The sequence below is a fragment of the Arvicola amphibius genome, chromosome X (genome assembly GCF_903992535.2).
Source record: "Arvicola amphibius chromosome X, mArvAmp1.2, whole genome shotgun sequence".
Lineage (NCBI taxonomy): Eukaryota > Metazoa > Chordata > Mammalia > Rodentia > Cricetidae > Arvicola > Arvicola amphibius.
Genome location: NC_052065.1, coordinates 59,159,680 through 59,184,955, shown reverse-complemented (window position 1 = coordinate 59,184,955; position 25,276 = coordinate 59,159,680). Strand labels below are relative to the sequence as shown.

Here is a 25,276-nt window from a genome sequence, read left to right as displayed (position 1 = left end):
TTGTTATTGTTGTTGCTTGTTTGTTTGTTTTGAGACAGGGTTTCTTTGTGTAACAGTCCTGGCTATTCTGGAATTTATTCTGTAGACCAGTCTGGCCTCAAATTCACTGAAATCCACTTGTCTCTGCCTCTCAAGTGCAGGGATTAAAGGTGTGCATCACCACTGCCCAGCTCAAGTTTATATTCTTAAAGCTACAAGTAACCTACAAGCAAAAGAATGAGAAAACTATATAGAGAAATAATATTATTCTAAAACTCACCAGAATCAATTTCTATAATTACCATATAGTCACACCATTTCTCTATAGACTATAATAATGTCAAAAACATAGACATATGTCAGCAGAAATAAAGAACCCCAAAATGATTCTACACAAATATGTTCAACTGTTTTGTTTTTTACCAAGTATATAAATAAATCTATGGGAGATAAATCTTTAAAACTAATGTCACTAGACCAATTGGACACTCATTGTCAAAATAATTGAAAATGAACACTAAAAGATATGAACAGAAATTACACAAATGTTCTGGTACAGTAATCAATGAAAGAAGATGATTTATGAGTCATTAGGGAAACACAAACTAAAACCCCGAGTTTATAATAATCAAAATAAAAAAATTGAACTTACCAAATGTGGTAGGAATATTAAGGAAGTGAAACCTTTATGGTGGCATTATGAAATAATACAAACAGTTTAGGAAGTAGTTTGGCTATTTCCTAAAATATTTCCCCTTTCATACAATCCATTTTAAATCCCATGCATATAGTCAAGAGAAAAGTAAATATCCATACAAAATTTATGCATAGAAGTTGCATATATAAAAACTTACACATAAAGTAACTTTGCCTTAGTTAGGGTTCCTATTGCTGTGGTAAAATGACCAAAAACAACTCAAGGAGAGAAGGGTGTATTTCACCTTATACTTCCAGGTAACAGTTCATCACTGAGTAAGTCAGGGCAGAAACATGGAAGCAAGAACTGATACAGAGGCCATTGAGGGGTGCTGCTTACTGGCTCACTCCTTTTGGCTAGCTCAGCCTTCCTTCTTAGAGCACCCAGGATCACCATCCAGGGCTGACAGCACTCACGGTGAGCTGGGCTCTCCCCCATCAATCATCAATTAAAAAATGCACCTTAGGTTTGCCTATTGCCCCATCCCTTGGGAGCATATTCCCAATCAAAATTCTCTCCTCCAGAATGACTCTAGCAGTGTCCAGTCATCAAATGAGCTAGCACAATTGATCCTTTTTGTCAACTTGACATAGAAACACATTACTGTTAAGCCATAGCCTTTCCTTTCTTGTTTATCGCCCAGGCCTTATATTAATAACATCACAATAAAACATTCCAACTTTTAAAAGTTCCACATTCTTTACAAATTGAAACACTTTAAATGTTCAGTCTCTTTAAGATATCCAAGACTCTTAAAATACCCAGCCTCTAAAATATCTAAAATCTCTCTGAAACTGCAAAGTTTCTCAAGAACTGTAAAGTCTCTTTCAAATACCCAGTTTCTCTAAAGTTCCAAAGTCTCTGTAAAATAGTTACGGTTTCCCTAAAATATCCAAGGTCTCATAACTGTGGCTCCTGCTAAATAAAAAAAAAAACAGTGAAATATTTTCTTACCCCAATAAGGAAGAACAAGGGCACAATCACAATTTGAGCAAAGCAAAACCAAGCTCCAGCAGTGTAAGTAATATAGTGACCAGTGTCTTGGGTTCAGTGTTCTGGACTCCAAAGAGCTTAGACAGTTTTATTTCTTTCCCTCTACCCTTTATATAGTACATGCCAATTTTACTTTGTTAAATCCACCTACCCAAGAGCATGGGAGATCTTTCCACTTTCTGGTGTCTTCTTCAATTTCTTTCTTCAAAGATTTAAAGTTCTTGTCATACAAGTCTTCCACTTGTTTGTTTAGAGTTACTCTGAGATATTTTATGCTATTTGTGGCTATTGTGAAGGGTGATGTTTCTCTGATTTTTTTCTCAGACCATTTATCTTCTGTGTACATGAGGGCTACTGATTTTTTTTGAGTTAATCTTGTATCCTGCTACATTCCTGAAAGTGTTTATGAGTTGTAGAAGTTCCTTGGTAGAATTTTTTTTACATCAAATATTTCTTTTTATTTTATAAATTCTCTCTAATTTGTGTGGTTTTTTTTCTTTTTTCTTTTTCTTTTCTTTTTTTTTTTTTTTTTTTTTTTGTTTTTCGAGACAGGGTTTCTCTGCAGCTTTTTTAGAGCCTGTCCTGGAACTAGCTCTTGTAGACCAGGCTGGACTCGAACTCACAGAGATCCGCCTGCCTCTGCCTCCCGAGTGCTGGGATTAAAGGCGTGCGCCACCACCGCCCGGCGCTTGTGTGGTTTTTTTAATCATCAGGAAAAACATTTAAGATTTTTGTAACATTTGACAAGCACCTGGAGCAGGAATCCTACTTCTTTTTTTTTCATGGTTTATTTTTTTATATTTAAAAATTTCCATCTCCTCCCCTCCTCCTCCCCCTTCCCTCTCCTCCTCCTCTCCCTTCCCTCCCCTCCTTCTCCCCCTTCCCTCCCCTCCCCTCCACCCATACCTCCCCTCCCTCCCTCTCGAGGCCAAGGAGCCATCAGGGTTCCCTACTTTATGCTAAGACCAAGGTCCTCCCAACTCCCCCCAGGTCCAGGAAGGTGATCGACCAAGCTGAGAAGGCTCCCACAGAGCCCGTCCATGCAGAAGAATCAGAGCCCAGCGTCATTGTGAATTTTTGAGGTTGCTTATGTAGTATATCATATCATCAGCAAATAGTGAGAGTTTGACTTCTTCTTTTCTGATTTGTATCCCCTTGATCTCCTTTTGGTGTCTTATTGCTCTAGCTAGGACCTTAAGAACTATATTGAATAGATATGGAGAGAGTAGACTCAAGGCAGGAACTTGGAGGTAAGAACTGATGCAGAGGCCATGAAGGAGTGCTGCTTACTGGCTTACTCCTCATGCTTGCTCAGCCTTATATCACCCATGACCACCCACTCAAGGCTGGCACTACCCTCAGTGGAAGGGACCCACCCACATCAATGAAAATTAAGAAATGAATCACAGGCTTTCCCACAGTCCAGTCTAGTAAAAGTATTTTCTCAATTAAGATTCCCTCTTCCAAAATGACTCTAGCCTGTGTCAAGTTGACATAAAAACTCACCAGGAAGATTTGTAATATTTGAAATATGACCCAAATGTCCATCAATAAGTGAATATATAAACTATCTGTGGTATCTCCATGTAATGTAATACTACTTAGCAATAAAAGGAAATGAATTATTGATACATGCAGCAGCAGGGATAAATCTTGAAACTATTTGGTTGAATGGAAGAGGCCAGACTAAAAAGTCCACATTACCTGGCAAGCATGAGATCCCTGGGTTCATGTTACAAAATACACTGTGGTAGATTTTGTAGTTAAGTTAAAGTTGAAAAGGAAAAATAATGAAGGTAAAGGAAAAAACAGAAAACAAGAAATTAAATTTAAGACAAACAAGTGGAATCATATAGAGACATACACGGGGCTTACAGTTCATCGCTGCAAACCAGTTCATCACTCCTCTCTTTTAGGGCTTCTTTATTTCTGTACTGAGAAGGTGAAAAATTACTTCAGAATCATATCCTTTTTCCCTTTGATTCTGTTTTCCCCCTTGTTTCCCAATTTTTCTAACTTTTAGACTTTCACATTCAATAATGAAGACTAATCATATGTTCAGATAGTCAAAGGCAGTGTCTTACCTTCCTATCATAGCTGGCACCTGCTCAGTATATGAGCTTGGGCGCCTCAGTAGCATTTCTGCTTAAAAATGACATCTTATCCCTTTGAAGTTCTAATGACTCCAGTCATTAATTGAAAGACAGGAAGCCTCTTAACAGGGACTCATTTACCTTACATAGTCTTTATAAATAATTTGTTGTCTTGTGATTGAAATAATTAATCAGACTATTTTTATTAGATTGCTCCTAGTTGTTTCTTACAATTGAAGAATTGACAGTAACATTTTTTGTGCAGGAATACAGTAGCATTAATTTTAATGGTCAAAAACCTGGAAATTCAGCAAATTATGAAGCTAAGAAAATAATACATTAATTCGACTATTTACTTTAAAATTAGTAATTGAAAACTAACAATCTAGATAATATCTACAAAATCAGATTAAATGGAAAGACTAAAATATTAAATTGCATATAAACTATGGTAACCACAGTTTATATATATAGATAGATAGATAGATAGATAGATAGATAGATAAAGTTAATGTTATATAGAAAATGAATACACACACACACACACACACATATATATATATTAGCATGGTCATTTATAGATGCTGTCTTTAAAGATTTTTATCATTGTTCTTTTGGTAGCTTTTAAAATGGCTTGAGTTTTTACAGATTGTGTACTACTTTTTAGACTCTTGACACTTTGAATGTAATGAATGTCTCTGTCCTTCTGGGATGGGATGAACCTAGGTCCTTGTGCATGCTAAGCATCTATTCTATCACTGAAGCACAACTCCACTGAACTTTGTAAAGTGAAAAGAGAATCAAAACAGAATATGAGACTAAACTTAGAACTCAGTTAAGTAGGTATTATCTTGAATGTCTAAAGAATTAAACCTGTAGCAATTCGTTTGGCTATAGAGGGTATTTGGGAAAATTTAGAGTGAATTTTAGAGACACCTGATTTGGTTGTTTTTTAACTTTAGGTTCAAAATTACACTGATGCTTTACACTGGTACAGTTATTCTCTGAAGTTGTATGAATGTGATCAAGAGAAGCTGGATTTGGTCAAGCTGAAGAGGAACATGGCTTCCTGTTACTTACATTTGAAACAACTTGATAAGGTGCTTTAATTTACTTACTCTATTTTCAGAGGCAGCATATGTTCTGTGCATTGGCACATAGATAAATGCAGTGTTCTGACTTCATAACTACTTAGGGATGACTGAAAGTGCCTTTGTATATGAACAAGGTCAAATTGACATCTTCTTGATTTGTATACTGCAAATATGAAGCAGAAGATTTAAAGGGAGAGAGTATTTGGAAAATTCCTTTACTTACTCCTCTTACCCTTTATCATTTACCATATTCTGAAAGGCTATTTGCTACTAGCCATCTGCTATATAGTCCTTAAAGCAAACTAAAATTTTAAGGTCTACATTTTTTGTTAAACATCATTGAGAGCAGATACATGCATGAAGAAACTACTTTTTTTTACTTTTAGGTTATTATCTTGTATTTATAACCACTCAAGAAAAATTCAGTGCATAACTTCACTAGGAAACAATATAGAAGTTACAAGATAAATAAGATTTTGTGAATGATGGAACCATTTATATTTCCAATAGCATGTAGGGCATTTCTTCCTTTGAATATCATACAATGTGTACATAATCTGAGGTACTGGTTCCTAGAACAAAAAATGAGAAGGACAAGTATGGACTAAATGGAATCTGAAAGTTGATGTTTCCTTTAAGTTTTACTGTTAGTTTTCAGGGGAAATATGTGAATAAGTGTAGTGGTTTGATAGATTTTTTTTTTTGAAAGTCCGTACATTATCAGGGTTCTTTAGAAGAACAGAACCAATAGAATGAATACATTCAACAATGGCTGTTTACATTCCAAAGGCTAGGATTCTGGTAGTCTGCTCAAGTATGAGCTTGGGTACCTCAGCAGTCCCAGTCTGATGCTTAAGGCCTAGAGGATTCCTGAAAAGTCACTTGTCTTCAGTCCCCAATTGGAAGGCTGAAGAAGCTGGGTTTTAATGACACTGAAGTATGACAGCAGCAGTGGCAGCAACCATGGTAGTAGCAGCAACAGAGTAGAGGCACTCATCAGCAGGAAGCAAAAAACTGTACCCTTGAACCTTCTTATATCTGCGTTGTGGCCAGGAGGCATTGGCATAAACTCTGTGGGTGGGGGATCTTCTTCCCTAACTTATCCTTCCAGACAATACCTTTACAGACCTGCCCAGACTAATGTCTCTTAGTTAATTCTAGATCCAGTCAAGTTGACAACCAAATTCAACTATCATAACCTATCTTTGAAATGATATTTACATGATGGATGAAGAGGAGGAAAGTGAATGAATTTCATGTCAGTGGCTACAAGCTCAGGAAACCACACATTGATGCCTTTTGCTAAACTAAAGAAGATTTTGTGGAGATTAAGAACAGAAAAATGTTAGCATTAATTATAAACTTGACACAGCTTAGAGCCATCTAAAAATTTTACCAGAAGAGCAATGCAAGTTGACTAGGTCTAGTCTTGCTCTACAAGAATTAGAAATTTTTGTGTGGTGCTCGAGTTTGAGCTTAGAGACTCAAATATACTAGGAAAATGGCCTGCCACTGAAGTACATCCATAGCCTAAAGCAGTACTTCTTAACATCTCTGACTATCGACAGGATTGGTTCTCGAGTTAGTGCAGAACTGAGCCTATAATTGGAGTTCAAATGTTGTTAGCTGTAAGGAGGAAAAACTAGGCATGCAGGAAACCAGTATGTTTTATTAGCATGTAACCTTGTTTGTTGCTTAGCGTATTTCTTGTTTCATCCTTCCTCTCTTCCTCGCAGACACTGGATACTTTGCACATGTGAAATATACTTTCCTACATAGTAGAACAGATAGAAAGATAGAGAGAGGAAAAATGCAGCCCATCAGCGTTTTACTGTTCCCATCTTGCAATTGTTAACTTTGCTAGTTTCATTGTTGCCATTTTGATTGCTTCCTTTTCTTGGCAAAAGGTCTCCATGTGTGATTGGCTGAGCTTGTAGCAACTGACATGAACTTCATCAAAGTTTTTCCTCTTCACTCATCCTTTCTTTTCTTTTATTTCAGAGAAATAAGTACTTTTTCTGGTGACTTTACTCTGTACATCTCAATCCTAGTTCACAAATATTTCTTTACTGTTTCTCCTTTCATTACAATTATTTTGAAGTGCTGTTTATTAAAAGAATCCTTCATCCTTCACTTCTCTTCAAATTTCAGTTCCATTGTCCCCCTTTTTATTGCCAGACTTTCTAACCCAAAAGAACTATTTCTTTTTTTTTCTTTTTTTTTTATCATGGTTTATTTTTTTTATATTTAAAAATTTCCATCTTCTTCCCTCCTCCTCCCCGCTCCCTCCCCTCCTCCTCCCCCTTCCCTCCCCTCCTTCTCCCCCTTCCCTCCCCTCCCCTCCACCCATACCTCCCCTCCCTCCCTCTCAAGGCCAAGGAGCCATCAGGGTTCCCCACTCTATGCTAAGACCAAGGTCCTCCTAACTCCCCCCAGGTCCAGGAAGGTGATCGACCAAGCTGAGAAGGCTCCCACAGAGCCCGTCCATGCAGAAGAATCAGAGCCCAGAGCCATTGTCCTTTGCTTCTCAGTCAGCCCCCGCTGTTGGCCACATTCAGAGAGACGGGTTTGGTCGCATGATCCATCAGTCCCATTCCAACTGGAGTTGGTGATCTCCCATTAGTTCTGTCTCACCGTCTCCATGAGTGAACGCACCCCTCACGTTCCTGAATTTCTCCCTCATGTTCTCGCTCCTTCTGCTCCTCATCAGGACCTTGGGAGCTCAGTCCAGTGCTCCAATGTGGGGCTCAGTCACCTTCCCCATCTGTCGCCAGCTGGAGGTTCCCTCACGGTCCTGACATTCTTTCTCATGTTCTCTCTCCTTCTGCTCCTCATCAGGACCTTGGGAGCTCAGTCCGGTGCTCCAATGTGGGGCTCTGTCATTTTCTTCATCTATCGTCAGGTGGAGGTTCTATGGTGATATGCAAGAAATTCATCAGTATGGCTATAGGAACTGGCCTTTTCAGGCTCCCTCTCCTCAGCTGCCCAAGGAACTAACTGGGGGCGTCTCCCTGGAAACCTGGGAACCCCTCTAGGGTCAAGTCTCTTGACAACCCTCAGGTAGCTCCTTAAATTAAGATATATGCTTCCCTGCTCCTATATCCACCCTTCCTATATCCCAAGCACCCCATTCCTCCCAGCTCCCCCCGTTCTCCCCTTCACACTTTTCTCTCCCCATCTTCCCTTGGCCCAGTCTTGCCCAACCCTCAAGTTCCCAATTTTGCCTGGCGATCGTGTCTACTTCCAATATCCAGGAGGATTACTATATCTTTTTTTGTGAGTTCACCTTCTTATTATCTTCTCAAGGATCCCAAATTTATAGGCTCGATGTCCTTTAATTATGGCTAGAAACCGATTATGAGTGAGTACATCCCATGTTCATCTTTTTGGGTCTGGGTTACCTCACTCAGAATAGTGTTTTCTATTTCCATCCATTTGCCTGCAAAATTCAAGATGTCATTGTTTTTTACCTCTGAGTAGTATTCTAGCATGTATATATTCCACAGTTTCTTCATCCATTCTTCCACTGAAGGGCATCTAGGTTGTTTCCAGGATCTGGCTATTACAAATAATGCTGCTATGAACATAGATGAGCATATGCTTTTGTTGTATGATTGGGCATCTCTTGGGTAGATTCCCAATAGTGGAATTGCTGGGTCCTGGGGTAGGTTGATCCCGAATTTCCTGAGAAACCGCCACACTGCTTTCCAAAGTGGTTGCACAAGTTTGCATTCCCACCAGCAATGGATGAGTGTACCCCTTACCCCACAACCTCTCCAGCAAAGGTTATTATTGGTGTTTTGGATTTTAGCCAATCTGACAGGTGTAAGATGATATCTCAAAGTTGTTTTGATTTGCATTTCCCTGATAGCTAGGGAGGTTGAGCATGACCTTAAGTGTCTTTTGGCCATTCGAACTTCTTCTGTTGAGAATTCTCTGTTCAGTTCAGCGCCCCATTTTTTAATTGGGTTAATTGGCATTTTACCGTCTAGTCTCTTGAGTTCCTTATATATTTTAGAGATCAGACCTTTGTCAGTTGCAGGGTTGGTGAAGAACTTTTCCCAGTCAGTAGGCTGCCTTTGTGTCTTAGTGACAATGTCCTTTGCTTTACAGAAGCTGCTCAACTTCAGGAGGTCCCATTTATTCAATGTTGCCCTTAAAGTCTGTGCAGCTGGGGTTATGCGTAGGAAACGGTTCCCTGTGCCCATTTGTTGTAGAGTACTTCCCACTTTCTCCTCTATCAAGCTCAATGTGTTCAGATTAATATTGAGGTCTTTAATCCATTTGGACTTGAGTTTTGTGCATGGTGATAGATATGGATCTACTTTCATTCTTCTACAGGTTGACATCCAGTTATGCCAGCACCATTTGTTGAAGATGCCCTCTTTCTTCCATTGTGTACTTTTGGCTCCTTTATCAAAAATCAGGTGTTCATAGGTTTGTGGTTTAAGATCCGGGTCTTCTATACGATTCCATTGGTCAACTTCTCTGTTTTTATGCCAATACCAAGCTGTTTTCAATACTGTAGCTTTGTAATAGAGTTTGAAGTCAGGGATGGTAATGCCTCCAGAAGTACCTTTATTGTATAAGATTTTTTTAGCTATCCTGGGTTTCTTGTTTTTCCATATAAAGTTGATTATTGTCCTCTCAATCTCTGTGAAGAATTTTAATGGGACCTTGATTGGGATTGCATTGAATCTATAGATTGCTTTTGGTAGAATTGCCATTTTTACTATGTTGATCCTCCCAATCCACGAGCAGGGGAGATCCTTCCATTTTCTGGTATCCTCTTCAATTTCTTTCTTCAAAGACTTAAAGTTCTTGTCAAATAAATCCTTCACTTCCTTGGTTAGAGATACTCCCAGATATCTTATGCTATTTGTGGCTATTGTGAAAGGTGATACTTCTCTGATTTCCCTCTCTGCTTCCTTATCCTTTGTGTATAGGAGGGCGACTGATTTTTTGGAGTTGATCTTGTAACCTGCCACGTTACTGAAGGAGTTTATCAGCTGTAGGAGTTCTTTGGTGGAGTTTTTGGGGTCGCTTATGTATACTATCATATCATCTGCAAATAATGAAAGTTTAACTTCTTCCTTTCCAAATTGAATCCCCTTGATTCCCTTATGTTGTCTTATTGCTATTGCTAGAACTTCAAGCACTATATTGAAGAGATAAGGAGAGAGTGGACAGCCTTGTCGTGTTCCTGAATTTAGTGGGATAGCCTTGAGTTTCTCTCCATTTAATTTGATGTTAGCTGTCGGCTTGCTGTAAATAGCTTTTATTATATTTAGGAATGACCCTTGTATCCCTAATCTCTCCAAAACTTTTATCATAAAAGGGTGCTGAATTTTGTCAAATGCTTTTTCAGCATCTAATGAGATGACCATATGGTTTTTTTCCTTCAGTTTATTTATCTGATGGATTACATTGATAGATTTTCGTATGTTGAACCAGCCCTGCATCTCTGGGATGAAGCCTACTTGATCGTAATGGATAATTTTTCTAATGTGTTCTTGGATTCGGTTTGCCAGTATTTTATTGAGAATTTTTGCGTCCATGTTCATGAGTGAGATTGGCCTGTAATTCTCTTTCTTGGTTGAGTCTTTGTGTGGTTTAGGTATCAGGGTAACTGTAGCTTCATAGAAGGAATTTGGCAGTGACTCTTGTGTTTCTATATTATGAAATACCTTAAGGAGTATAGGTATTAGGTCTTCTTGGAAGTTCTGGTAGAATTCCGCATTGAAACCATCTGGTCCTGGGCTCTTTTTGGTAGGGAGGTTTCTGATAACAGTTTCTAATTCTTCGCGACTAACAGGACGATTTAGAGCATTTACCTGGTCCTGGTTTAACTTTGGTATATGGTATTTATCTAAAAAACTGTCCATTTCTTTTACATTTTCCAATTTTGTGGCATACAGGCTTTTGTAGTAAGATCTAATGATTTTCTGAATTTCCTCTGTGTCTGTGGTTATGTCCCCCTTTTCATTTCTGATCTTATTAATTTGCGTGTTCTCCCTCTGCCGTTTGATTAGTTTGGCTAAGGGTTTGTCAATCTTGTTGATTTTCTCCAATAACCAGCTTTTTGTTTCATTGATTCTTTGGATTGTTTTCTGTGTTTCTATTTTGTTGATTTCTGCCCTCAGTTTGATTATTTCCAGTCTTCTACTTCTCCTAGGTGCATCTGCTTCTTTTTTTTCCAGAGCTTTCAGGTGTGCTGTTAAGTCACCAATGAGTGCTTTCTCCGTTTTCTTTAAGTGTGCACTTAGTGCTATGAACTTTCCTCTTAGCACTGCTTTCATTGTGTCCCATAGGTTTGAGTATGTTGTGTCTTTGTTTTCATTAAATTCAAGAAAGACTTTAATTTCTTTCTTTATTTCTTCCTTGACCCAGGTGTGGGTCAGTAGTTGACTGTTCAGTTTCCATGAGTTTGTGGGCTTTCTGGGGGTAGCATTGTTGTTGAATTCTAATTTTAATCCATGGTGATCCGATAAGACACAGGTGGTTACTAATATTTTTTGTAACTGTGGAAGTTTGCTTTGTTACCAAGTATATGGTCAATTTTCGAAAAGGTTCCATGAGCTGCAGAGAAGAAGGTATATTCTTTCCTATTTGGGTGGAATGTTCTATAGATGTCTGTTAAGTCCATTTGGTTCATTACCTCCATTAAGTCTTTCAATTCTCTGTTAGGTTTCTGTCTGATTGACCTGTCCATTGGTGAGAGAGGAGTGTTGAAGTCTCCAACTATTAGTGTGTGTGGTTTGATGGCTGCCTTGAGTTCTAGAAGTGTTTCTTTTACATAAGTGGGAGCTTTTATATTAGGGGCATAGATATTCAGGATTGAGACTTCATTCTGATGGATTTTTCCTGTTATGAGTATAAAGTGTCCCTTTCCATCTCTTCTGATTGATTTTAGTTTGAAGTCAACTTTGTTGGAAATTAGTATGGCCACACCCGCTTGTTTCTTAGGGCCATTTGCTTGATAAACCTTTTTCCAACCCTTTACTCTGAGTAGGTGTCTGTCTTTGTGGTTGAGGTGTGTTTCTTGTAAACAGCAAAATGTTGGATTCTGTTTTCGTATCAAGTCTCTTAGCCTGTGCCTTTTTATAGGTGAATTGAGTCCATTGATATTAAGTGATATTAATGACCAGTGGTTGTTAACTTCAGTCATTTTTAGTAGTAGAGTTTGTGTGTTTCCCTTCTTCTAGTTGTGCTGGTGAAGGGTCGCTAGATGCCTGAGTTATTGTGGGCGTTGTTGGACTCCTTGGTTTGTGATTTTCCTTCTATTACTTTCTGCAAGGCTGGATTTGTGGCTGCGTATTGTTTAAATCTGTTTTTGTCCTGGAATATCTTGTTTTCTCCATCAATGGTGAATGCAAGCTTTGCTGGGTATAATAGTCTAGGCTTGCATCCATGTTCCCTTAGTGTCTGTAGCACATCTATCCAAGCTCTTCTGGCTTTCATGGTTTTCATTGAGAAATCAGGTGTAATTCTGATAGGTTTCCCTTTATATGTTACTTGACCTTTTTCCTTTGCAGCTCTTAATATCTGTTCTTTATTCTGTATGTTTTGTGTTTTGATTATTATATGGCGTGGGGATGCTTTCTTTTGATCCAGTCTATTTGGTGTTCTGTAGGCTTCTTGTACCTTCATAGGAACATCCTTCTTTAGGTTGGGGAAGTTTTCTTCTATAATTTTGTTGAATATGTTTTCTGGGCCTTTGAGTTATAATTCTTCTCCTTCTTCTACCCCAATTATTCTTAGGTTTGGTCTTTTCATGGTGTCCCAGATTTCCTGAATGTTTTGTGTTAAGAATTTGTTAGATTTGTTTAGTTCTTTAATCTGTGAGTTTATTTCCTCTATAGTATCTTCAGAGTCCGAGATTCTTTCTTCCATCTCTTGTATTCGGTTGGAAATACTTGTCTCTGAAGTTTCTGTTCGTTTACTCAGAGTTTCCATTTCCAGTCGTCCCTCAGATTGTGTTTTCTTCAATACCTCCATTTCATTTATCAGGTCTTATACTGTTTCCCTTACCTGTTTGATTGCTTTTTCTTGTTTTTCTTGTTTTTCTTGGGTATCTTTGAGAGATTTATTTATTTCGTCTACCTTTTTGTTTGTCATCTCCATTTCTTTATGGCAGTTTTTTACCTCCTGTTTAAGGTCCTGTATTATTTTCATAAAGTACTGTTTAAGGTCGGTTTCTTCTATATCTTCTGGGGTAGGGTGTTCAATTCTTGTTGTTTCGGGATGTCTGGATTGTGGTGATGTCATGTTGCCTTTCATGTTGTTGGAGGAGCTCCTGCATTGGCGCCTGCGCATCTCTTCCTTCAAAAGGAGCCCGGAGGCGTTTGGTGTCCTAGACCAATCTTTGCTGTGACTGAAACTGGTTGGATCTCCCCTGTGCCAGAGGAGGACCTATTCCTTGCGTCACAATCTGAAGAAGCCCGCACTCCCTTGCAGGAATCCTCAGACCTGCCTGGAGGCCAGAGTCTGACTCCTCTGGGTGGATGGCCTTAGAACAGGAGCAGGACACCTGAGAACACTAGGGAAAGCTTGGGAGACATAGGGACGGGGGAAACCGACACAAGCCTGCAGAGGGAAGTGGGGGTATGGGGTCTGTGCTCTCTTCCAGGGCAGGTTGCCCCAGGGTCCGCATTCACTCACCAGTTCAGATGGAATATCAGGGCACAGGATCAGGGATTCCAGGCAGCCCAGGGTTGCAGCCCAGACAAAAGGGCCAAGGTGGGGGCAGGGCGGGATGGAATACCACACAGCGAACCTGGCAGCACAATCTGAAGGAGCCCACACCCCTCCGCAGGAATCCTCAGACCTGCCTGGAGGCCAGAGTCTGACTCCTCTGGGTGGATGGCCAGTTCAGATCCAAAAGAACTATTTCTATTTTTTAGTACTTATTTATTTAAAAGTATTTACTGTGTGCTACATGTTAAGTAGTATTGATATTGAGAATATAAGAATGAATAGATAGGATATAAATAGCCTGACCCTGAGGAGTTAGTTTATCTGGAGAGGTCGTTTTTCCCCAGTATGATATGTTATAGGTGTCAGCAGTTTTTGTGTAAAGTGCTACACAACAGAGGTTTAAGATTTTTCAAGTCACATGGTCCCTGATGCGACACACTCAGCTCTGCTCGTATACCTAACACTGCCATAGCTAATATGTAAGCAGGTACCCATAGTGTGATCTAATTAAACCTTTATATTTAGGAATACTAAAGTTTAATTTCATGTGATTTTCTTGTCGCATTATATATTTGTCTTCTGATTCATTTCAGTCATTCTAATACCAATAGAACTATTCTTTTTTTGGGGGGGGGGGTTTCGAGACAGGGTTTCTCTGTGGCTTTGGAGCCTGTCTTGGAGCTAGCTCTTGTAGACCAGGCTGGTCTCGAACTCACAGAGATCCGCCTGCCTCTGCCTCCCGAGTGCTGGGATTAAAGGCGTGCGCCACCACCACCGCCCGGCTAAAACTATTCTTTTTTGTTATTAAAAATTTCCACCTCCTCCCCACCTCCCATTTCCCTCCCCCTCCCTTTACTCCCCTCCTTCTCCCTTGCCAGTCCAAGGAGCAGTCAGGGTTCCCTGCCCTGCGGGAAGTCCAAGGTCCAACCCACTCCATCTGGGTCCAGGAAGGTGAGCATCTAAACAGACTAGGCTCCCCAAAAGCCAGTACATGCGGTAGGATCAAAACCCAGTGCCATTGTTCTTGGCTTCTCAGTCAGCCTTCATTGTCCTACACGTTCAGATAATCCGGTTTGATCCCATGCTTTTTCAGTCCATGTCGAGCTGGCCTTGGTGAGCTCCCATTAGACCAGCCCTGCAGTCTCAGTGGGTGGGCACACTCCTCGCTGTCCTGACTTCCTTCTTCAGTTCCTCATTTGGGCCTTGGGAGCTTAGTCCTGCACTCCAATGTGGGTCTCTGTCTCTATCTCCCTCCATCGCCAGATGAAGAAAGCTTCTATGGTGATATGCAAGATATTCATCAGTATGGCTATAGGAAAGGGCCATTTCAGGCTCCCTCTCCTCAGCTGCCCAAGGAACTATCTGGGGACATCTCCATGGATACCTGGGACCTCCTCTAGAGTGAAGTCTCTTGCTAACCCTAAAATGGCTTCCTTAATTAAGATATCTTCTTCCCTGCACCCTTCCTCCATCCCAACCATCCCGACCCTGGGGCAATAAAACTATTCTTAACCTGCGGACTTTGCAAAAACAGAGGGTGTTTCAGATTTTACCAAAGACTGTAGTAGTCTCTTGATCTGTGGCTAATTAAATAGTGATAACTACTAGGAAGAAAACCTGAGCAGGAAAAGGGCAATGTTTTATGACCACAAAATGGCTGTAAGAGTTAAAGCAGCCACAAAGATAAGACTGCTTACTGAATATTTATCTTCCATTTTCTGGTTTTATATTGTTTCTACCGACTATATAAAGCTCTAAATACCACACCCTTCCATTACAGTTCGTGGTCACTGTACATAATCTAGTGGTATTCACTAGATGGCACTGTGGCTTCTGTTTGTACAATGTATTAGCTCAATGATTTTGAAGGTTTTGTAATGATTTTATTGCCTTCCCTTCAGATACAGCTGTTTAGGTGTAAATGAAAGCATTTAATGAAATATGAGGTGAAGATTAATTTTGGCTCAACCAAAGAAGTTCTACTGTATTAAACACCTAACTTGAGGTTTCAAGTCAACAAGTAATTGAATGCTGATTTTAAATGGTACTATAGAATAAGTAGATTTACTTTACTCCACTATATAGATGTTTTAAATATTATTTCAGAGACAAGATTTACATGTGTAATATAATTATATAGTACCAAAAGAGAGGTATAAATTAAGTATCAAATAATGTGGAACATCATATGGAATTAGAATAAGAATATGAAGATCAGGACTGTAACTATTCATTGAATGTAGCACATAGCACAAAGCTAAAAAGGGCAATTGATATGTTAGAAGACAGTCAGATCCGAAGGAACCTTGATATACTGAAATAATGAAGCCATTCTCAGATGATGGAGACAAACAGGAAACAATAAAACATCTTGTGCTGAATCTCCAAAGCCAGCTGTAATAGAATGGAATGGAAGAATGGGGGTTTTAACAGAAGCACATGTGCATCACTTGGGGCTTTTTGTTGTCTATGAACTAAACAAGAAACAATACTAAGAAAGTTTCACTTACGTTAGATTGCATCAGTCAGCTTTTGTATATCCATGCATTTTCCATCTATGAATGTAACCTAGTGCAGATCAAAAACACTTAGAAAAAATCAGATTTGTACTGGACTTGTACAGACTATATGGTCAGTATTTGTTACATAATATGGTGAAGTAATGGCTTACATCGTATTTCATTGTATTAGGTAATTTAAATAATCTGGAGATGATTTGAAATAGACAGGAGGCTATATATAGGTTATGTATAAGCAAGAAACTTGAGCATCCACAGATTTTGGCATCCAAAAGGAAGTAGTGAGCACTGGATCCAATCCTCCACAGATACTGAGGGTGACTCTATAATGCATACAAGGATAAAGTGAGCATTCAATGATCTGCTCTGCTTAGAGCAGATCTGAAGCATAATATTGGGTTGGGGAATAATTTTGAAGAAAGATATTGACAAGCTCTAATGTGCCAAGAGGAAGACATTCAAGGACTAACAAAGACACTAAAGGCAACTTGTTTTATGACTAGCTAAAAGGCAGTATGGAATTTAAACTTGAAAAATGAAACTTAGGAAATAAATGGTATAGTTCTTCCAGTATGTGTGGCTACTAGTAAGAAAACATTTATGCAGTGCTTGTTTCCATGGGCGAAACCTGTGAATGAAATTTCCAGTCATGACAAGAGGACCTTATCTGACAATTAGATTTATCTATAGTTCAGTGTTTTAAAAGATATAATGAATGCCCTCTTCTTGAAGGTATTGAAATACAGATAGATTGGTCTCTTCATCTTAATGTTATTGAAGATATTTGCATCAGAAGAATTTTCAAACATCAGATCTCTCTCTATTGCATGGTTTAATAATAAAATTTAATAAATTCTAGTTTGATAATTTAACAAATCTGGTTCTGATAATATAATTTAATAAATTCTACTGTGGTCAAAAAAGACTGTGGAGGACTATAGATTTTTTAATTTTAGAACTAAGATCTCATATGATTGCTATGTTTGTTAAAAATAACTATTGAAATATAATTTAAATATTGAAATATATTCACTTTGTTATATAGTTAGATAATTTTGGCAAATATATACCCCAGTGTAACCAGTATCACAAATTTTGATAACATCAATCTTGCTTGCCTATAACTAAATAGTTATTAATTTGTAACTCCCTACCAATCTCTTCTAATCCATGGAAATCACTATTTCACTCTTAAATTCTATAAATTTGACTATTTTCGGTATTGTAAAGAAGTAGAAATCATACATTATTTGTTTATCTATGACTCTGTTATTTCGGTGAATGCAACATCTTCAGGGTTTATCCCTGTTATGACACATTGCAGAATTTCTGTTGAGACTGAAAAATATTCTATTACATGCACACATTTCTTTTAAAGAATTATTTATATTTTATTTTCTTTTTTTTTTTTGGTTTTTTTCGAGGCAGGGTTTCTCTGCAGCTTTAGAGCCTGTCCTGGAACTAGCTCTTGTAGACCAGGCTGGTCTCGAACTCACAGAGATCCGCCTGCCTCTGCCTCCCGAGTGCTGGGATTAAAGGCGTGCGCCACCACCGCCCAGCTTTATATTTTATTTTCTATTCATTTTACATACCAACCACAGTTTTCCCTCCATTCCCTCCTTCCCTTCCCCCACCTCCCTCTAACCCACCCCCATCCACTCCTCAGAAATGTTAAGGCTGCCATGGGTAATCAATAAAGCCTGACACAGTCAGTTGAGGCAGAACCAAGACCCTCCACCCCACCATCAACTAGACTCCCCTGTGGCTCAGCCTGTTGCTTGGCTGTGGATCTCTGCATCTGGTTCCATCAGTTACTGGATGAAGGTTCTATGATGACAATTAGTGTAGTCACAAATCTGACTATAGGGGAAGCCCAGTTAGGCACCCTCTCCACTATTACTAGGAGTCTTAGCTGGGATCATCCTTGTGGATTCCTGGGAATTTCCCTAGTGCCAGGTTTCTCCCTAGCCCCACAATGGCTCCCTCCATCCAGATATGTCTAGTAAATGGGGTGCTCTCCCACCCATCCTTCCCCAACTTAACCATCCCATTCCCTCATGTTCTCATCTCCCATTCCCTCACATTTACTGCCCACCACCCCCAGTTTACCCAGGAGATCTCATCTATTTCCCCTACTCATGGGGAAATGTGTCTTTCTTAGGGTCCTCTAATTGTTACCCAGCTTCTCTGGAGCTGTGGATTGTGGTCTGGTTATCCTTTGCTTTACATCTAATATCCAGTTATAAATGAGTACATGCTGTCTTTGCCTTTCTGGATCTGGGTTACCTCACTCAGAATTTTTTTCTAGTTCCATCTATTTGCCAGCAAGTTTCATGTTATTGGTTTTTTTATAGCTGAGTAATAATCCATTGTGTAAATGTGTCACATTTTCCTTATCCATTCTTCATTTGAGGGGCATCTAGGTTGTTTCCAGGTTCTGGCTATTACAAATAATGCTGCTGTGAACATAGTTGAGCACATGTCGTCATGGTATGATTGAGCATCCTTTGTGTATATGCCCAAGAGTGATATTGCTGGGTCATGAGGTAAATTGATTCCCAATTTTTCTGAGAAACCGCCATACCAATTTCCAGAGTGGTTGTACAAGTTTGCAATCCCACCAACAATGGAGAAGTGTTCCATTACTCTCCGTCCTCTCTAGCATAAGCTATCATTGGTGTTTTTGTTCGTAGCCATTCCGACAGGTTTAAGATGGAATTTCTGAGATGTTTTTATTTGCGTTTCCCTAAGGATGTTGAGCAATTTCTTAAATGTCTTTTGTTCATTTGAGGTTCTTTTATTGAGAATTCTCTGTCTAGATCTGTACCACATTTTTAATTGAATTATTTGGTATTTTGATATCTAGTTTCTTGAGTTCTTCATATATTTTGGAGATCAACCTTAGTCAGATGTGAAGTTAGTGAAGATCTTTTCCCATTCTGTAGACTGCCATTTTGTCTTATCAGCTGTGTCCTTTGCCTTACAACAGAAGCTTTTCAGTTTCGGGAGGTCCCATTTATTGATTTTTACTCTCAGTGGCTGTGCTTCTGGTGTTATATTTAAGAAGTGGTCTCCTGTGCCAGTGTGTTCAAGGCTACCTACTACCTACCTACTACTTTCTCTTCAATCAGACTCAGCATACCTGGATTTTTGTTGAGATCTTTGATCTACTTGGACTTGTGTTTTGTGCATGGTGATAGATAATGGATCTATGGAATCTTCTACATGTTTACATCCAGTTATTCCAGCACCATTTGTTGAAAATTCTTTCTTTTCCCTTTGTATAGTTTTGGCTTCTTTGTCAGAAATCAGGTATTCACAGGTGTGTGGGTAATGTCAAGGTCTTCAATTTTAATTCCATTGGTCCATGTGTCTGTTTTTAGCCACTACCAAGCTATTTCTATGACTATGACTCTAGAGTAGAGCTTGAAGTCAGGGATGGTGATGCCTCTGGAAGTTCCAGGATTGTTTTGGCCATTCTGGTTTTGTTGTTGTTGTTATTTTGTTGTTTTGTTTTTCCATATGAAGTTGAGTATTGTTCTTTCAAGGTCTATGAAGAATTGTGTTGGAATTTTGATGGGGATTGTATTGAATCTGTAGATTGCTTTTTGATGTGGGAGTCCCCTCTGCATGCTGTGATTACCATTAATGAATAAAGAAACTTCCTTGGCCTGTTGATAGGGCAGAACTTATGTAGGCAGGGAAGACAGAATTGAATGCTGGGAGAAGGAAGATGGAGGGAGAGACACCATGGATCTGCCACCAGAGATAGACATGCTGAAACTTTGCTGGTAGGCCATGACCTTGTGGTGATATACAGATTAATGGAAATGGGTTAAATTAAAATGTAAGAGTTAGCCAATAAGAAACTAGAGCTAATGGGACAAGCAGTGATTTAATTAATACAGTTTCTGTGTGATTATTTCGGTTCTGGGCAGCCGGGACAAACAAGCAGTTCCTTGCAATAGCTTTTGGTAGGATTGCCATTTTTATTATGTTGATCCTACCTATCTAAAAGTATGGGAGAGTTTTCTATTTTCTAATATCTTCTTCGATTTCTTTCTTCAAAGAGTTAAAGTTCTTGTCATACAGGTCTTAGACTTCGTTGGTTCGAGTTACCCTAAGATATTTTATAATATTTGTGGCTATTGTAAAGTGTGACATTTCTCAGATTTCTTTCTCAGCCTGCTTATCATTTGTATATAGGAGGGCCACTGATTTTTTTTAGTTAATCTTGTATCCTATCACATTACTTAAAATGTTTATCAGCTGTAGGAGTTCCCTGGTAGAACTCTTGGGGTCACTTTAGGTATACTATCATATCATCTACAAATAGTGAAAGTTCTTCCTTTCCAATTTGTTTTCCCTTGGTCTCCTTTTGTTGTCTTATTGCTATAGTTAGAAATTTGAGCACTATATTGAATAAGTGGACTCCCTTGTCTTGTTCCTGATTTTAGTAGAATCGCTCTGAGTTTCTCTCCATTTAATTTGATATTGACTATTGGTTTGCTGTATATTGCCTTTGTCATGGTTAGGTATGTTCCTTGTATCCCTAATCTCTCCAAGACCTTTATCATAAAAGGGTGTTGGATTTTGTCAAAGGCTTTTTCGGGCATCTAATGAGATGATTATGTATTTTTTTTTCTTTCAGTTTGTTTAAATGGTGGATTACATTGACAAATTTTCATCTGTTGAACCATCCCTGCATCTCTGGGATGAAGCCTACTTCATCATGGTGGATGATTTTTTTATGTGTTCTTGGATTCGGTTTGCCAATAGTTTATTGAATATTTTTGCATCAATGTTCATGAGGGAGATTGGTTTGTAATTCTTTTTATTGTATCTTTGAGTGGTTTGGGTATCAGGGTAATTGTAGTCTCATAAAAGGTGTTTGAGAATGTTCCTTCTGATTCTATTGTTTGGAACAATTTGAGGAATATTGATATTAGCTCTTCTTCGAAATTCTGGTAGAATTCTTTGCTGAAGATAAAGCTATTGGGTAATCTGTTTAAATTAGACCAAGGTAAGATGACTGGCAAAGGAAAGGATGGGTGAAGAAAAAAGAGTGTCTTATCAAAGGTAGCTCATGTAGAAAGCAGGCTCACAAATCACTAATTGTGCAGATGGCTATAGGCACAGGGGTGGATGGGTGGGTATCTTTTGTAGAGCTGGCTTAGTGTTCACAAAGTCCTTAAATATATTTTTTTTATCATGAAAAGGTTTTCTTTCTCCGTCAACTATAACAATTTCACAGAGTATTATAGTCTGTACTTTCATCTCCCTTCTTTTAAAACTTGTTGACTATCAGTCAAGGCCCTTCTGGCTCCCACAGTCTCCATTAAAAAGTCAGTTGTTATTCTGATGGGCTTGCTTTTATATGTGAGTTGTTCTTTCTTATAGCTTTTACTATCCTTCCTTTGTTTTGAATTTCTTTTCTGGTCCTGTCTATCTGATGTTCTGTATGCCTCTAGGAATCTCTTTCCTTAGGCTGGAGAAGTTTTGTTCTATAATTAGGTTGGAAATATTTCCTGCACCTTTGACCTGGGTTTCTTGTCCTTCTTCTATACCTATAATTCATAGGTTTGGCTTTTTTATAATGTTTCAGAGTTCCCAAATGTTCTATTTCTATTTTATATTTTATTGAACATTTTCTTTGAGTGATACAATTTCTTTACCTCTTCTTCAAGCCTTAGCATTCTCTTTTCCACTTGATCTATTCCATTGGTGAAACTTTCTGTTGACTTTTTAATTTACTGACTGAATTTTTCATTTCAAGGTTTATTTTATTTTAGCTTTTTAGAAAGCCCTTTTTATTAAATTCTCTTTTCAGAATTTAATTGAGTTGTTTTATTCCCTTCCACTGTTTGCTTGTGCTTTCACAGTCTTTATTTCAGAATTTATGCATATCACCTTTGAGTTCCTTGAGCACATTTGTAATTACTATTTTGAAATCATTACCTTCTACATCAACTAATTTGCTTTTCTCAGGGAAAGTATTATAGGGGTATTGGGTATAATTCTGGAAGATACACATTATCTTGGTTATTTACGTTGCTTGTTTTTTGATGAGCCTTAGGCATCTGAAGTTAGATCATTGATGGTAGTCTTGATATGGCCTCACTTTTGTTGAGTGAGTGCTTGCATCTTTGTTTGATGTTTCTACAATTTGTCATGTTGTGAACTAGCTGAATGTGTTTGGAGTTCAATCTTGGTGAAACACTGTGTTGATGTGCAAATGGGGTGTCAAAAGCAGTCCCAGCTTTAGCTAGGAACTTCTGGTCCTAGGAGCAAATCATCTGTACTTTTCGAAGATCCTCCTGCTGGTATTCAACAGCGATGGAAGGGTCATTGGTTTCTAACGGTGATTTTTAGTTATCAAGGGCTAGGATTACAACAGGGATGGGTGGTACTCCCTGGGGGCAGGGTATAGGATAGCACACCATTCCTTAGAAAGCAATGGGTAAGTTGGAGGCCAGTCTGAGGGTCCCTATGACAAGTTAGGGATGCAGCTTACATATGGTCTAGGGCACCCTGATGAATGAGGTAGGCAGGCTCAAAGTTCCCTTCCTGGGTTTGAGGTTGTAGGACTTCTCATAGTCCTTGGTTGTGTGGTAGGTAGGGTGGCTGTTGACTATGTTGGAGGACAGATGGACTGTAGGGTTGCCTACCTAGGTCCAGAGTTGCAGGACGTCAGTGGCTGGTGGGCAGGCAGACAGTTGGGTTCTAAGGCTCCCTACTTAGGCTCAGGGTCACAGAACACCACCAACTATTGGATTTTAATGGCAAAAATGTGTTTGTTTTAAAGAAACTATGAAATTGTCTTTGAAAGTAGCTAAATTATTTTTCACTTCTACCACCAATGAATGAGAGTTCTAGTATATACCTCCACAGCTTACCAATATTAGTTTTGAATTTTAGCCATTATAATAAATGTGTAGTAGGACTTCAGTGTTTAATTTGTACACACTGATGCTATGTTAGGCATTTTGTGTGTTATTTTCCACATATATGTCTTACTTGATAAAGTGGCTCTTCAGTTGTTTTGTTTAATTTATAATTTAGTTGTTTTCTTATTGTTGAATTTTAAAGACTTCATTATATATTAGAAGTACCAGCCCTTTGTCAGTTACATGTTTTTCAGATATTTTTTCATTTTTTATTATTAATTAAATTTATTCATTTATTTTACATCCTGACTGAAGTTTTGCCTTCCTTCTCTCCTCCCATTTCCTCCCTACCTTCCTTCTGCCCCCAATTCATTTCTCCTCTCTTTCTGTTCAGAAAGGGGTAGGCCTCTCATGGGTGTCAATAAAGCATAGGACTAAGTTCCTTCCCTCATATTAAGGCTGAACAAGGCAACCCAGTATGAGGAATGGGTTTTCAAAAGCCAGCCAAAGTGGTATAGCTGGGTCTTCAATTGATTCCCAATTTTCTGAGAAGTCACCGTACCAATTTCCAAAGTGACTTACAAGTTTGCACTCCCACCAACAGTGGAGGAGTGTTCGCCTTGGTCCACATCATCATCAGCATGAGGTGTCAGTGTGTTTTTGATCTTAGCCATTCTGACAGGTGTAAGATGAAATTTTAGAGTTGTTTTGATTTGCATTTCCCTGATGGCTAAGGATGTTGAACAATTCTTCAAGTGTGTTTCAGCCATTTGAGATTCTTCTGTTGAGAATTCTGTTTAAATCTGTACTCCATTTTTAATTGGATTATTTTTGATGTCTAATTTCTTGAGTTCTTTACATATTTTGGAGACCAGCCCTCTGTCAGATGTGGGGCGGGTGAAGATTCTGTAGGCTTTGATTTTGTCTTATTGACAGTGTCCTATGCCTTACAAAAATCTTTCAGTTGTATAAGGTCCATTTAGTAATTGCAGATCTCCACGTCTGTGCTATTGGTTTTCTACTTAGGAAGTGGTCTCCTGTGCTAATGTGTTCAAGGTTATTTCCCACTTTCTCTTCTATCAGGTTCAGTGTATCTGGATTTATGTTGAGGTCTTTGATCCACTTGGATTTGAGTTTTGTGCAGAGCAATATGTGTCTATTTATATTGTTCTGCATGCCAACATCTAGTTATGCCAGCACCATTTGTTGGAGAGGCTCTCTTTTTTTCCATTGTGTTATTTTGGATTCTTTGTCAAAAATTAGGTGTTCATAGGTGTGTGAATTTATGTCAGAATCTTCAATTTGATTCCATTGGTCCACTGTCTTTTTTATGCCAATTTTATATTTTCTCCTAATGTGTAATTTGTCACTTACAAAGCCTACGCTAGCCTTGACCTTGCTATTTTCCTGCTTCAACCTTCTGTCAGAGTACTGAAAATACAGGTGTGCTCTATCATATCTACATCAGAAATTCAGAAATTTTAAATTTTAATGGAGTTCAGCTTGCCATTTGTTTTTCTTTTTTGGAGATGCTTTTAGTTTCATACATAAAATGTTACTGCCAAACTCAAAGTCACCTAGATCTTTTTCTTTTTCTGTGAGTTTTATACTTTTTAAATTTTTTCTGCCTGTTTTATAAAATTTATTTACCTTTATTTTATATGCATTGGCATCAGAGTCCCTGAAGCTGGAGTTACAGACATCTGTGAGCTGCCATGTGGGTTCTGGGAGTTGAACCTGGGTTCTGGAAGCCTGTGCTCATAACTGCTGAGCCATCTCTCCAGGCCCTGAGTTTTATAGTTTTAAGTTTTCCATTTAAGATATAATATATTTTTAGTTAATTTCCAGTGAAAAGTTTATGGTTTTTGTCTAGGCTTCTTTGTTTGTTAATTTTTTCATGTGCATGTCTAGTCATTCCAACACCATTTATTGGAAAGACGGTCCTCAGTATTGCTTTTTTTACATTTCATCTTTTCTCTTGCGCTCATATGAAAGTTATTATCTTGCTTTAGTTACTGGCCTAGAAAGTATACAATCCTTTTTTAACTGCCCTCCATATTTATAATCTCTCTTGCTGACTTATTCTTTATGATAGTATTTTATTATTTTTATGATTGTGGTGCTGGAGGCCAAACCAAGGGCATTGTTAATGCTAGGCATGAATTCTCTACCAGTGATTTACGCCATCCTCTTTGTTACTTCTTTTCTGTTTTACCTTCCATTTAATTAAATTTATCTTCACCTATTTCTAACCTACTATTCAACATATTTGTTTTATTTTCATTTTACTTACTATACATTTCACTTCAAGAAGTTT

At 38.5% G+C, this 25,276-nt stretch overlaps 1 protein-coding gene across 1 annotated transcript in view; it reads left to right on the top strand.

Moving 5' to 3' along the window:
- The window catches only part of Tex11 (testis expressed 11), a 327,793-nt gene that overhangs the window by 168,670 nt on the left and 133,847 nt on the right, over positions 1-25,276 (top strand). Inside the window, exon 15 of the mRNA XM_038317046.1 lies at positions 4,725-4,862. Within this exon, the coding sequence (XP_038172974.1) occupies positions 4,725-4,862 (138 nt within the window). The remainder of the gene's footprint in view (positions 1-4,724; positions 4,863-25,276) is intronic.